The sequence below is a fragment of the Pan paniscus genome, chromosome 18 (assembly GCF_029289425.2).
Source record: "Pan paniscus chromosome 18, NHGRI_mPanPan1-v2.0_pri, whole genome shotgun sequence".
Classification (NCBI taxonomy): domain Eukaryota; kingdom Metazoa; phylum Chordata; class Mammalia; order Primates; family Hominidae; genus Pan; species Pan paniscus.
This window is the reverse complement of record NC_073267.2, coordinates 1,920,045-1,934,698: the sequence shown is the minus strand read 5'-3', so window position 1 is coordinate 1,934,698 and position 14,654 is coordinate 1,920,045. Positions and strand designations below refer to the sequence as shown.

Here is a 14,654-nt window from a genome sequence, read left to right as displayed (position 1 = left end):
CTTTCCCTGATACACCCCCTTCCTGCCACACTTGCTACCCAGTGGGCAAACGGGCAGTGGGGGAAGAGGATGGACACGTCCTCTGAACTCTCCGATCTATATTCAAGAATGTGCCAGGTGGCAGCTGGACCATCCACTTCTGAATACCTTACTGACCACAGAAAGAGAAGAGCCAAGAGAGTGCCAAGACACCAGTTTCCTTTTCTCCCCTCAAGAGAACCCAGTCGGGAGGGGCCAGGCTAGCTGAACAGACTGGGAAGGCACACAGAACCCAGCATCTGGGGTCACGGGAATGTTCTAGGTCTCCATTGAGTTGTGGGTTACCAGGCTATACATGCTTGCCAAAGCTTGGTGAACTGTACACTAAAAATGTGTACATTTTCCTACATGTAAATTACACCCAAAAATATTAACTCAGAAAAATACAAACACTTGAGAAGCGAACAAGCCAACCGTCCTAGTGGGAGTTTGAGTAGAATGAGAATCCAGTGTCCCGCAGACCCCAGCCCCTGCTGCCCTGGAAAAGGAGATGGGAGCCCTCCCCATACACTCACCAAACAGGCTGCTGAGCGAGGAGTCGGTGGAGTCACTGGGGTACCACTGGGGGTCGTGGGTGGGAGAGGCGATCCAGTGTGGCTGGGGGCTGCTGGACGGGGAGGGAAGGCTCTTGGAACTGTCACTGCCATTCAGTTTTGCTGGAGAAAGAGGGACTCCTTCACCTGCCAACCAAGATCCCAGATCAGAAACACCTTGTTGCGGGGTGGTGAATAGCAACTCACTTCTCCAGCCCACCACGGAGAAGGCAGCAGGGCCACAGGGCTCTACCCTGCTGAACCAGATGGATGGCATGGCTCGGCAGGTAAGGAGCGCAGCACCGCAGAACAGCTCTGCAGGGAGGCAGGGCGCAGCAGAGTGAAGGTGACGGCAGCAGCCACCACGGATTCCACATGAGTCATCTCACGGCACCCACAGCAGCCCTAGGAGCTGTACCTTATTCTCAATTTACCGCTTAGGAAAGGGAGGTTCAACAAGTTGGTGACCTGCCCAAGGCTACATGCTAACACACTGTGAACTCGTATCTCTCTCAACCCACAGCCTGGGTCACACCAGTGAGCAACAAACCACTGCTCCCAGGAGCTTTGTCCCAGACAGCAGGTGAGACCAAAGCCCACAGGGCCCAGCCCAACTGCTTCACAAGCTGTGCAAGACCCCAGGCCACCTGCTCAGGTTCAAGATCAACTAGGAAAACACTCTGTGATCCCCAGGCTGAAGAGCACCTGGGGGCCATCCCACTGTCTCGCCTGAAGGTCAGGAGCAAGCCTACCAGGCCATCAGCTGCCTCAGGTCCCACAGGTACCTTATCCACCTGCAAGGTCCCTGCTGGAGACAGGCAGCACCTTGTAGGTGACAGGTTTTCAATTCGTAAAAATTACAAAACTGGAATATCCCCAGGAAGTGTGGCCAACATTGGGGCAGGAGATCAACACCTGATGACAGGAAGGGCTGTGAGGCCGCCCTGCCCTTACCGTACTGACCGGAGCTGATGGCGATCTCAATGATGGAGTCACTAATGTGTGTGGCAGGCTCGCCCTGTGACAGCGCATCCTCAGGCGGGCCGGGCAGGGAGATGTCGAGCAGAGCAGAGACGTCTGGTGGAGACAGCCGGGTGCTGGAGCTCTCTGACGAGGACAGCGGTATGGAGAGGCCATTCTGGAGAGGGGCCTTGGGCAGCTCAGATAAGGAGAGAACAGATGAGCCCTGCTGGGAGACAGGTATTTTTCAGACACAACCAGGTCTATCAGAACCCATGACAAGGGAAGAAACACCAGCTTACTCTCCTAGCTTGCAGGCAAATCAATAGGGTGATGAGCGCTGCAGTCACCTCATCCATCCAACTCAGGAACACACTGGGGGAATTTATTTCTCCCAAAAACACTCACTATGGCAGAGTCAGAAAGTCAGGCTGCAGTGGCCTGGACCTGCTTTGACTGCCGCCAGAAAGAGAGTGGGGGCTGGGGGAGTTACTAGCTGACAGCCTCCTTCTCCCAGAAAGCTGAGTTCTTCCAGAGCGCTAAGTTCTTCCAGAGCTGGGTCTGAAACAGCCCGCCTTGGAGAGGGGAGGAGGGAAGTCTAAGGTGGCGGACAGCCATATTCATTTATCCACCCTGGGCAGTCGGCACAGCAGGTGGAAGAACAGCAAAGCCACTGCACAGTCTAGGAGAGAAGCCGGGCCACTCCAAGACTGCAGGTGGCAGCTCAGGGCACTGGAGGGAGTCCTGGGGCAGCTGCTTTGCTCAGCAGCCCAAGAGCACACTCTACCTGGAAACTGTCTGCCACTGGCTCCTGCTCAGGCCTCGAAGGGATGCTGACAAATGGGTCGGAGCCCTGCAGGAAGAGCACACCCATGAGCAGCCGCAGGGTGCACCAGATGCCACCCGTACCCTCACCCGCGACAGAGTTCCAGAAAAAGAGGCGTTCCATCCCCCTGGCCTCCTAACAGCAGAGGGACAGTAAATGGACAGGGATCTAAGGTCGAGAACACTGAAAGGCTACTTTCAGGTGTGGACCCTGTACTTCCAATTTTTTGTTGCTTCCAAGAGTGAAGTAAAGTCCTATCAGGAAGTCAACCTTGTAGCAGGCAGGGCTGGGCTCCCTGGAGTCTTAATAGCATCAGCCCACCCCACCCTCCTCGGGGCAGCTCTGAAGTGGCCATGGGAGGCCAGAGAAACCAGGTGCTCAGAGCCTTGGAAAGGAGCAATGGCCAAGGCCATACAGGCTGCTCTCTTCCCAGATGAAAGAGATGCTCAGTGGTGTCCGAGCACAGCGCTGTGGGCTGCCACCTTGGTTATGGTCACTCTCAGATGGAGCTATGTTTCCACACCGTCTTAGCTCTGAGTTCTCCAGGGCCACATGGCAAGCCTGTCCCCACCTTTCGTCAGTGGCTCTGGAGGCCTCTCCTGCTCTGTACTACACAGAGTTTGCTTACGCCATGGCACCCCTGGTCCAGAGACTCTCCTCCAAAGGCAGAGCTGGAGTCCAGCGTGATCTCAGCCCCATGGCTTTGGTGTCCACACCAGAAGTTGGTGGTAATGCTGAAAAGCCCTTCTAAACATACTCACCCCCACGGTGGGGAGGGTGTCTCCATCCTGGTGAGTTCCAGTAGAGTCCTGCCCCGAGATGGCACCCGTCACCTCGTCTGAAGACAGTGGAGAGATGCCAGACGAGCCCTCGGTGTCCAAGGCAGGGAGGGGGTTCCCGGAAAGGATGCCGGCACTTGTAGCTGCTAAGTCAATAGCACCTGGCAACAAAAAGGACGCTGCACATCTCTGCTCTACTGACAACCCATAAGATGTCCCAAGAGGGCTCGGGGAACAGCTTCTCCCTCGCACCTCATGTCAATGCAAGAGCCAAGGGCTTAGATGTTCTCGGTGAAGGGTAATGAGACATTATGATTTGGAGAAGAAAACATTCAAAAAACCTGGTCACAAAAACATCCCTCAGAGGCTCACTCAGTGGCTGTGGCCATGCAGGTACAGACTTACTGGCCAGGTGACTCGTGGCCTGGGGTGGAAGGACCTTGGGCACGATCGGCCGAGACAGAGCTGCTTTGGTCAGAGAAGACTGGATGGGCCGGAACGAACCTCTCCCTGCGAGGGCGAGGGCAAAAGCAGACATGTCGAGCCCGCCCGCCATGCCCTCACAGCAGGATGGGGCCGCAGGGGGCTTCCTTTACAGCCACTGTTGGGAGTGTGGGAGCCGAGCCAAGCTGGAAGCCACTGAACATTCCAAATGCTAACATGAGGAGTCAGAGGTCACACAGGCCCCCAACGTGACACAAGCTCTGGCACCCACCACTGTGCCTCCCAGGAGCTACTGGAAGGCTGCGGTCACCACTGTCATCCTGCGGAAATGGCTCTTGAAGGGTGACAAGCCCCCAAGCTGAGGTACAGGCCCCAGGGCAGTCAGAGCATCAGATTCTGGACTAAGATGCTGCCACTGCAATTTGGTTTTATCTTGCCAGGCTTCCCACAGTTGAAAATTGACAAGTAGGCAAGAGAAAAAGCAATTGACAGCTGTTAAGGGTCTTGCAATAAGTCAGTGAGAGACGTGAAAGTCAACACTGGTAGAAAAGGGAAGTCACAGAGTATGTGTTTCACTAGAGGCTTCTCCCTGTGTAATATCTACTGCAAGGAGCCAAGGCCCCCACTAAATGTACAGACTGATGGAAGCATAATCCATACACCCCAAGAACACATCCATTCCATAAAACGGCTGACAAGACATTACACAGAGAGAGCAGACAAGAGACACAACTCGAACCAAGCCAAGCGCCTCACACAGGGCCATCTGAGGCCACAGACGAAGGGCACCCTTTGGACTAGCTGCCTCGCTGGACTAGCTGCCTCGCCCGACACCGCAGCCTGCAGCCCAGCACATAGGGCACATTAGGTATTTGTCGGTAGAATGGAAAAGGAATGCCTGAAAATAAGCCATGGAAATAAGCACCCATTGTCTCCAAAGCCAAGGCCCTCATGTGAGGAGGAGGGACAAGCTACCCCAGAAAAGCTCAGGGTCCTTACCAGTTACGGAAGAGTTAGACAGGATGGAGAAGGAACAAACGTTGTGGGACTGGTTTTCCGATGGTCTAGGGAGCAGTGTTCTCTGTGGGGAAAATGGTCAACAATCAAGGTGATGAAACTCCCACACCAAAAAATCACTCCCAGTTACAAAGGAATGTCCCAAGTAAGAGGGTGCCCAGCATAGCCAGGTGGGGCTTTTTCCAGAGCCGATGACACAGGGTACCTGGGACTGCTCAGACAGTTAGGACCCGTGTACCCCAAGCTCCAGTTAGGTCCTCTCTCAAACAAACCCAGGTAATCAAACCCTCCCCAGGGAAACTGGAGGAATGTCAGAGTCATCCACTTTTTTTTTTTTTTTTTTTGAGACGGTGTCTTGCTCTGTCACCCAGGCTAGAGTGCAGTGGTGCAATTTCGGCTCACTGAAACCTCCGCCTCCCGGGTTCAAGTGATTCTCCTGCCTCAGCCTCCTGAGTAGCTGGGATTATAGGCACTCGCCATCACGCCCAGCTAGTTTTTGTATTTTTAGTAGAGACGGGGTTTCTCCACGTTGGCCAGGCTGGTCTTGAACTCCTGAACTCAGGTGATCCACCTGCCTCGGCCTCCCAAAGTGCTGGGATTACAGGTGCGAGCCACCGCGCCTGGCCTGATCCACTTTTAATCCAGAACTTTCTTCTGGATTTGGCTGGAATGCAACTAGTTATACAAACCTGTTTATAACCACTGGACATGGACTTTTAGGAGTGACACCTCCCATTCTGGGCTTCCTCACACATGGGGTGAGTAAAATAAAGTCACTGCTTGTAACACACAGGCACCAAAGGGCATGAAGTGCTCCTTTCCAGGGCTTTTGTGTGTGAACAATTAGGCTGAATGTGCTACGGCAGGTTTGAGTGACAAGGACTACCATCTGAGAAACCGTGTTCATCACTGAAACTGCTAGTAATCAAGATAAAACACGAACAAAAAAGTATCTCTCGACCTACAAGTGTCTGAGGCGCTTCCGCCTCTGGGGGTGCCGCTGCAGTTCTGACCCTTTGAAATGCCCCAGGACACTGGCGTCGGATAGACTAGAGAGGAGGCACTACTAGGGACAGCAGTAGGCTGCAGCCTAGTAGCCTGAGCTTTCACTCCAAAGGCTACACTTTTTGTAGCAGAGATTGACACACTTTTTCTGTAAAGGGCCAGGCAGGAAATATTTTAGGTTTTGGGGCCGTATACCTGCCCATGTGGAAAACAGTAGATAGTACAGAAATGAATAATCACGGCTGTGTGCCAGTAAAACTTTATTTACAAAAATATTATGTGGAAAAGAACACAAATTGTGTGATCCCATTTATAGGAAATGCCCAGAACAGACAAATCCATAGAGACAGAAAGCGGATCCGTGGTTGCCAAGGGCTGGCGGGAGAAGGCAACGTGAGTTCATAGGAGCAGGGTTTCCTTTCTGGGTGGTAACGTTCTGGGATTAGACCATGGTGATGGTCATCGTACACCTTGTGACCACTGAGTCATAAAGTTCAAATGGGCAAACATTATGATATGTGAATTCTCTATCTATAAAGTTGTTTTAAATTAAACAAAACAACGGTCAGGCTGGAAGTGGTCCCTGGGCCATAGTTTTCAACCCTGGTCTTAGTTTGAACAAAGAACACCTAAGATTTAGCAGGCACTTTCTTCCTAAGACCGTTCATGCAATGTCTCATTTGTAAATATACTAATCTCAAGGGAGAAAGAGATTTCTAAGAGTCTAACAAAAGGAAACCTGTGCATTAATCCAAAATAACACACATCCATACATTTCTGAGGCCATAATTACCTCAGACTTCCCACCTCACTTTCTGTATTTTTATGCGTCAGAATGCCAAACTCTTCTTCTGAGGTGCCTCTGAGTCCCTGGCTGTCCCCCAGGCTTGCATACGGCATCCTCGGGGACTCCCAGGGAGCTCATGAGAGGCCTGGGCTCTGGCTGACCCACATGCCCTGGCAACTGCTCCCACGGACTAAATGTTTATAAATAGGTGTTGAGAGTCCATAAATACATCCCAATCTGGGACATTCTTTGGACTTGAATCCCTATAATTGTCTTTTTTGCAAGTGGATTTCCATGTTGTTGAAAGATTACCTTTACTTCTGGGTACCATTAAGTTCACTGTTATTACTTGTATTTTTACCCTACTCACAAGCGGGAAGGAAGGGGCAGGAATTTCCCACATTTTACACCATGAAAATGTGAGAGAGGGAAGAAGCCCTGTGTCCTGGTTGGCCCAGCCACGAGGCCACACGTTCAGACTTGAGAAGACCCTGACCTGGACCACCAGTGGCTTCCGCAGGTGCCGGTTCCGCAGCTTCCGGGGCTTTGGCAGGAAGAAATCCGACTGCATCTGTAAGGGAGCAGCGTCCAGCACCTGAAGGTGCACTCTCCAGACCACGGGGACGCTCGCAAGCGGGCGGCCCGGCCCCACACACTCACGCTGATGGAGTTCAGATGCTGGCGGAAAGTCAGCTCTGCTTCTTTACTGGGAGAGAAGAGCTTCCCATGTCGGCTGTTGGGTGGCAAGGTTGTTGGGACAGCAAAAAGGCCTCCATCTGAGTCATTGCTTCCTGTGCTGGAGGGACCAGGCACCAAGAGGGGTCTTGGAGGGTTTCTCAAACCTGGAAGAGGAGAGGAGAGAATCAGTGTGACAGCATTCACCTAGCAACAGGTCCAGGGTCACGGAATTCTGTTGGGAAGAAAGTCAGAAAGACATTCTCTTGGCAACCTGTTCGGCTGCCTTGAAAGGAGACACCTCTATCTCAGTCCCACATAAAGACTGATTTTCTATCCTTCTCACTGAAATTCTTGTTCCCATTTTGAGCAGACCACTGGTCTCCTGGATAGGACAAAAGCACTTCACCACTTCGCTCAGTGCTCAGGGGTAAGGGCAGATAAGACACCAAAGATGTTCCAGGGCTAGAAGAGCCTTCAGTGTCTCCAGGGGAGACCAGAAGTCAGTCAACTTTCTTGGTGAAGGGCCAGATAACCAATGTCCACTCTGCAGACCACACCGTCTCTGGGGCAACTCAGCCGTGCACAATAGCAACTACAGACAACAGGTGAGCAAATGAGTGTGGCTGTGTGCCAATAAAACTTTATTTATAAACAGCAGGCAGTGAGCTGGATCTGGGCTGCAGGCCTATAGCTTGCTGCTCCCTGGTGTAAATCTCTAGTTTTTAGAAAACAGACCCAGAGGTAAAAGAACAGGAAATATTTGAGAGTTAGTATTGTGGGACCCTGCTAAATGTTTTCATCACTGTCAAGTGCTGCTGTAAATCACCCTGTGAATTCATGGTAGGCCAGCCTGGCCAACATAGCGAAACCCTGTCTCTACTGAAAACAAAAATTAGCCGAGCATGGTGGCACATGCCTGTAATCCCAACTACTCGGGTGGCTGAGGCAGGAGACTCGCTTGAACCCAGGAGGTAGGGGTTGCAGTGAGCTGAGATCACGCCACTGCACTCCAGCCTGGGCGACAGAGCGAGACTCCATCTCAAAAAAAAAAAAAAAAAAAAAAATTCTTTCATAGTAGGGACTGGCCCCCTCTCACAGTACCCCGCATCTGGCCCCCTCTGTCACCCAGGAGGCCAGGACCCCTCACCCGGCCCCTGTCACCCAGGAGGCCAGGACCCCTCACCCGGCCCCTGTCACCCAGGAGGCCAGGACCCCTCACCCGGCCCCTGTCACCCAGGAGGCCAGGACCCCTCACCCGGCCCCTGTCACCCAGGAGGCCAGGACCCCTCACCCGGACCCCTCTGTCACCCAGGAGGCCAGGACCCCTCACCCGGCCCCCTCTGTCACCCAGGCTGGAGTGCAGTGGCACAATCACGGCTCAGTGTGGCCTTGAACTCCTGGGTTCAAGTGATCCTCCCACCTCAGCCTCCCGAGTAGCTGGGACCACAGGTATGAGCCCCAACATTCAACTACTTTTTTTATTTTTATATTTTGTAAAGATGGGGTCTTGCTATGTTGCCCAGGCTGGCCTCAAGTGATCCTCTTGCCTTGGTTTCCCAAGGTGCTGGGATTATAGGCATGAGCCACTGTTCCGGGCCTTATTTTACCTTGAAAACTCATTGTTTTTTTTGTTTTTGAGATGGAGTCTCGCTCCGTTGCCCGAGCTGGAGTGCAGTGGCGTGATCTTGGCTTATTGCAACCTCAGCCTTCCGGGTTCAAGTGATTCTCCTGCCTCAGCCTTCGGAGTAGCTGGGATTAACAGGCGCGCACCACCACGTCAGGCTAATTTTTTGTATTTTTACTAGAGACGGGGTTTCGCCATGTTGGCCAGGCTGGTATGGAACTCCTGACCTCAGGTGATCCACCAGCCTCGGCCTCCCAAAGTGCTGGGATTACAGGCATCAGCCACTGTGCCCAGTCTAAAACTCACCATTTTTACACTTAAAAATTCACCATTCTAACCATGATAATCTCTGCTTTATTCTAAAAATACTATGGGTTGAAAGCCAGTGAAACTGATGCCTCGGGAAACTGTTCATGCTTGTCTTGGGGTTTTATGTACCAGGAACACAATTTATGATCCCTGAATTTAAATTATTTCCTATACGCAGCTGGGGTACACTGTGGACTTGGAGATTGCTCCATCATTCTTTCCGGGACTTGTGTTAACCTACTGGCACCTCCCCTAACTGAAGGATTCTCTATTCTGAGGTTTTACATGTAAAGAAAAACAGGAAAAAAACAACCTTCTCAGGGACTTTGAACCACCAACTCAGCACATTAGCGAGGCTTTTGCTGGCCCCATGAAGCAGACCCCAAAGCGACCAGACTGTCAAAGGCTGGCTTCTCACCAGCTTCTACGCCCTGGGACCCCAAAGTCCTTCACGACAAGGCCTGGCATCACCCTCCCCATGAGGAGGCAGTGATTCTGCACCTTCACCCTGTCGGCTGGATAGTGGCGAGCTGGACAGTGGGGTCCGGCCTCAGGCACACCTGTGCTCTCAGCTTCGGCACGGCCCCTGAAGCCTGAGGTGCCATCAGGGCAGCCCAGGCACAGGGAGTGTGGCTGCCACGGCCTCACCTGAGGAGCAGGGTGCAGAGCTGGGCGGGAAGGTCTTGCTGCTGCGGAGGGAGGCCTGGTTCCGAGGGCAGCGGGGGCTGCGAGAGCTGACAGTCACCACCTTCCCTGGGGGCGTCATCGACTGCTCCTCCTGGGCGGGCCTTACTGAGGCTGTAGAGACGGTGTTTGCTTCCAGAGCCTAGGACAGAAATGGGCCAAACAATGTCCAAACTCAGCACATGAGAAACGGCTCTTGCGTGCCCTGGAGTAGGAGGCACGAGAAAATCATCGAGCTCAGAGAGCACAGTGTCATGACGGCAAAGGCCAGGGCCAGAGACGCCCAACCTCAGTGTCCCCAGAGTCGCTTGGCAGCTTGCCAGTTTTAAAAGTTACTGGTCGGCCAGGTGCAGTGGCTCACGCCTGTAATCCCAGCACTTTGGGAGGCCGAGACGAGCGGATCATGAGGTCAGGAGATCGAGACCATCCTGGCTAAGACGGTGAAACGCTGTCTCTACTAAAAATACAAAAAATTAGCCGGGTGTGGTGGTGGGCGCCCGTAGTCTCAGCTACTCCGGAGGCTGAGGCAGAATGGTGTGAACCTGGGAGGTGGAGCTTGCAGTGGGCCGAGATCGCACCACTGCACTCCAGCCTGGACTACAGAGCAAGATTCTGTCTCAAAAACAAAAAAAGAAAAAAAATCAATCAATCAATCAATCAATAAAAGTCACTGGTCAGGTAAGTAATGAAAACCACTCCCTTCCTCACAAGTACCTTTCCACGTGCTACGGGCAGAGGTGGGAGGGAGGGAACCAGCCCGAAGTGCCAGCACAGGCTGCAGGAAGAGGTGCCGGATGGCAAGTGACAAGTGTCAAGAGCTCAAAGCTATATTAAAAAGTCAACATGAGACTGCAGCAGCCTCTCTGCTTGTGAGTCAGAGGAAGGAAATATAGGCTGACTTTCTAGAATCAGACACAAGCACAGCTGAAGAGCACTCTGCAGGGATGAAGCCCAACTTTGGGGGGTGTGCAGGCCCACAGAGCCCAACCCCAGGAGATGTGCAGGCCCACGCCACAGCCTGCAGAGCCTGCTGCCGAGTCCTGGGGTCCCTGTCTGGCTCACCACAGAAACGCCACCACCACTGGGAAGACTCGGTCAGCACCCCAGCCTCTCGGCTCTCTTCCTTCTCCTCACTCTCCTGAACACCCCACACATCCCACCCGGGGCAACCTCCCTATGGACTAAGAAGCCCTCCACCCCGTGCTCTCAGCACAGCCCTGCCCGTCTGCTCATTCAGAGCCTTCAGGCCCTAGCCCCATACCCCAGGCTTTCCCCAGGACCCCTCCCACCTCATGACCCTTCCTATGCTACTCATTCCACCTGCGACAGCGGCTCAGCAGCCTCCGGCATCTCCTGATCTCTGGGGCTCAGGCCTTTTGGGGTGCCTGTCACAGCTCCACTAGGCAAGAGACAGCACAGGGCCACCTGGCCCCACATCTGAGCTACATCAGGCACTTGTCTGTCCAGTCTGCCAGGCCCACCCCAAGTCAGCCTCCCTAACTAGCTCCCAGGGGATGGGGATGCCTTTCCATGTGGGATTCCTACCTGTTCTGTGTCCCAGAACCGCTGCCTGCCCTCTCAGGAGCCTACCCTGGCCCCTTCCCTGGGGCACCCAAACACAGGCGCCATGTCTCTCCTCAGCCCCTCCCATGAGCCCACCAAAAGCCAAACCTGAAAAGCCTTCTAAAGACACTGTCTTTCCGGTCCCCGCTTACTCACCCTGGTGTCCCTGCTATGCTACCCCCGAGCCACTTTCACCTTCAGGCTTGGCCTCAGAGGTGCCTGAGGGTTGGGCTCAGTCTCCACCACCCCTGCAAGAACTTTCTTTCCTCCAGCCCCCATGATGCTCCCCAGGCAAATCTGCACATTCCTGCCACCTGTTGATGGACCAACTCTCCGGGGCAAGCCCTGCACGGGCTGGGGGTGGGAGCGGAAAACCAGCGGGAGGCGTGGGGAATGCAGGCAGAAGTGAGCATCACTCAGAAGCTGTAAGACGGCCTGTGTGGAGCAGTGGGTGTGTGGGGGCTCGTGAGCGCCCGAGTCCCGAGTACCCCCAGCACAGGGACATGTGAGCCTCACACACATTCTGACCATGAAACAGTGCTAAGGGGTCCACAGTGACCTGCAGCTCCTGCCCAGTCCATCCTTTGAGCCCCTCGCTCATGTCCAGCAGCTCGCCAGCCCCTAAACATGCCATTTCAGGATGGACCTGCCGTGGGACCTTGCTCTCTTGCACCCAGAGATCCTATCGGACTTGGGGCTGTGGGGTAGGATTACTCCTGGCAGCAGTGCCTTCTGCACCCCATCTGTCGGCTCCACCAACTGGCCTCCCTGTGGTAAGGGACCCTTCCCTAGGCTCAGGGACCACCCACACCCTGCAGGGACCATCCTGTCTGGTCCCCAGCTCCACTATTCTCCTGCGGCACCACATCCCTGCTCTTCTGTGACAGCCTCTGACTTTGCCACATCTGCACGGCAGCTGGGATGGTCTTTCCAGAGCAAGAACTACACCCATCATTCCCTCTGTGGAAACCTGTTAACAGTGATTAGATAAGCCAGAAGGCTAGCTCGGCTCCAGGCCTCACTCTGTCACCCTGGGTCCTGTGCACACTGTCCCTTCAGCTGCATGATTGGGCTTGGCAGACTCCCAGGAACACGAGGAGGCTCACAAGGTACTGCCTGCCTGTTGGCCGTCTTCTTCCACACCCCACACAGAAGGGAGCACCCAGGCCACTCATCACTGCACTTCTGGAACCGTGCACGTAAGTGGGGACACTCATCAAGTGCCCGAGGATCCCTCCTCGAGGGAGAGGAAAGTAGTCTGTGGAGAGCCTCTGTCTCCCGGATCATTTGGGTCCCTGCCTCTCCCCCTTCCTTGAGGTCCTGCAGGCTCCTGGCCCCCAGCCACAGGACCCTGTCTCTCTCATCTGGACCCCAACCGTGCTGGCCCTAGCTACCCAGCAGGGAGCCCTCCAAGGCTGGGCCCGGCTTCCCTTGGGCCGCCAGAGGGGCTGGGCTCCAACCCACTCACCAGCTTGGGGTTGACCTCGGTGGAAATGAGCTTCAGGAGGCAGCTGAGGAGGCGCTGCTTGTGGAGGGCGGTGGGCGGGGAGCCGGGGCGGGGGTCCTGGCGGCCGGGCCCCAGCCAGTCGTACTCCAGCTGCAGCTTGCTGGGCTTGCCCATCATGAGGTAGACTTCGGCCAGCGTGAGGCTTTCGGAGGTCTGCAGGTTCCAGCCCTCCTCACGGAGCTGCTGAGCCAGCCGGCTGGCGGGGACCTCCTTCGGGGGCCTGGCGGCAGGCTGTCCCTGAGGTGGCGGAGGCTCCGCGGGGCTCCCCTTCTCCTGGAACTCCTCTGCAGGTGCATCTGCCAAGTCTTTAGTGCAAACATCCAGCAGGAGCCCGGGGCCGGGCCTCGGGGATGGGCCAGTGGGAGCAAGGTCAGCAGCCTCCTTGCTGACAGGAGCCAGCACCTCTGGGGAGGCCGCCCCGCCCAGAGGGGGCTGCTCGCTCCCAGGCCGTGTGTCCGCACAGCGGCACTGCTCGGGGACAATGAGGTCCTGACAGGACTTTAGGTAGCGGGGCAAGGGGTCTAGAAGCGAGAGCTCGTCCTCCAGGTCTGGGAGCTGGCCACAGGCACACGGCAAGGCCCCTGGCTCCCGGGTGGGACTGTCCCTGCCTTCTGCAGGGGTCTTCTCAAGACATGGCCCAGTGTCCTGGTGCCTGGGAGGAGGCCTGTCAGGAGCATCCGGGCTGCTCAAGCTTAGGGCAGCCCCCTCCCCGGGGGCGCTTTCGGGGGAACTCTCTCCGGAGCTCTGCGAGGCGTCAGCCGCAGGAGGGGGCCGCCCCACACCCTTGCCCTCGGCTCCGCTCCGCGGGCATTTCACCTGGCCCCGGGCCGTGCCCTGCCCACTCTGGATGCCCAGGATCTGGGCTGGGGGCAGCACGTGGGCGTCCTTGGCACTCTGCTTGCACCGGCCGCCCTCCTGCCAGTGCACTGTGCAGAAGGCCTTGGAGTGCACCACGCGAGCCACGCCCGGCAGCGGTGTCAGTGTACAGTTCTCGCCTGGGAACAAGTGCAGTGTCACCTTCTCCTGCATCGGTGCGGAGCATGAGTCCTGCAGCTGCCGCTCCTCGAGTGTCTTCCGCTGAGTGCCCGTCAAGGAAGGCCCACACTGGCTAGCACTGAGGTCGGGATGCTTACCAGGCACATGGGTACAGACACGAGCCATGCTCCCCACTGGCATCCCCCAGGGTATAAATCATGCCACCACCCGGGGCTTTCCTCACACCACTACCCAACAATGCTGACCCGGGCACTTAGTACCTTCAGGAAATTCACACCTGACACGCACCACGCCTATGTGGGGAGCAGGCAGGGCCGGGAGCCAGCCATGGATGTGAAGAAGGCTGGGCTGACCCTTGGTCGTTTTGCTCAACCTGCTGGTAGGAATGCTTTGGCCACACCCCGTGGGCCGGACACAGGCCACTGACATCGTGGAGGGCTGGCTGTGACTGAGTTCTAGCACTGCAAGGCCACAGAGGGGGCTCCACACCCAGGGAATAAGGGGCTCCAGGTTATGGTTCCAGATGTACACCATGTCACAGCATGGCTGTTCTGCCCACGGGGACCATGACGATGACAGGCACAGGGAGGCGTGGTCCATCTCTGGGCAGCAGAGGCAGCGCAGCCTGGATGGTTTGCTTTAGCTGGAAAAGGATACAACTCGCACCTCATGGAGCGCCCACTTCTGCTTCAAGAATTCGATGAGGCTGGAGACCTTTCGATGTAGCTCCACGATCATCCTACGGAGACGACAGACAGGAGGAAGTGAGGTTCGCAGAACAGGAAGGAAACCATCTGAAGAGTCCCGAGGCTGCTTACAGCAGGAGGGTGCCAAAAGAGACAAGGGACCTCTGGAGAGGCACCCGGGAGCGGGCGTCCGCAGGGCCCTTGGCTCCTGTGGCTA

The 14,654-nt window shown here is 55.5% G+C and overlaps 1 protein-coding gene across 7 annotated transcripts in view; it reads right to left on the bottom strand.

Moving 5' to 3' along the window:
- The window catches only part of CRAMP1 (cramped chromatin regulator homolog 1), a 64,646-nt gene that overhangs the window by 8,919 nt on the left and 41,073 nt on the right, over positions 1-14,654 (bottom strand). For 2 of the 7 annotated variants that reach the window (XM_034939593.3, XM_034939598.3), the window contains exons 9-19: positions 14,409-14,490; positions 12,717-13,832; positions 9,650-9,827; positions 7,051-7,232; positions 6,887-6,961; positions 4,581-4,662; positions 3,543-3,647; positions 3,120-3,298; positions 2,320-2,385; positions 1,527-1,761; positions 555-719 (exon numbers count right to left, since the gene is read on the bottom strand). In XM_034939593.3, coding sequence (XP_034795484.1) covers positions 555-719; positions 1,527-1,761; positions 2,320-2,385; positions 3,120-3,298; positions 3,543-3,647; positions 4,581-4,662; positions 6,887-6,961; positions 7,051-7,232; positions 9,650-9,827; positions 12,717-13,832; positions 14,409-14,490 — 2,465 coding nt within the window. The remainder of the gene's footprint in view (positions 1-554; positions 720-1,526; positions 1,762-2,319; positions 2,386-3,119; positions 3,299-3,542; positions 3,648-4,580; positions 4,663-6,886; positions 6,962-7,050; positions 7,233-9,649; positions 9,828-12,716; positions 13,833-14,408; positions 14,491-14,654) is intronic. The other 5 variants (XM_034939596.3, XM_055100617.2, XM_034939594.3 and 2 more) reach the window with 5 other exon arrangements.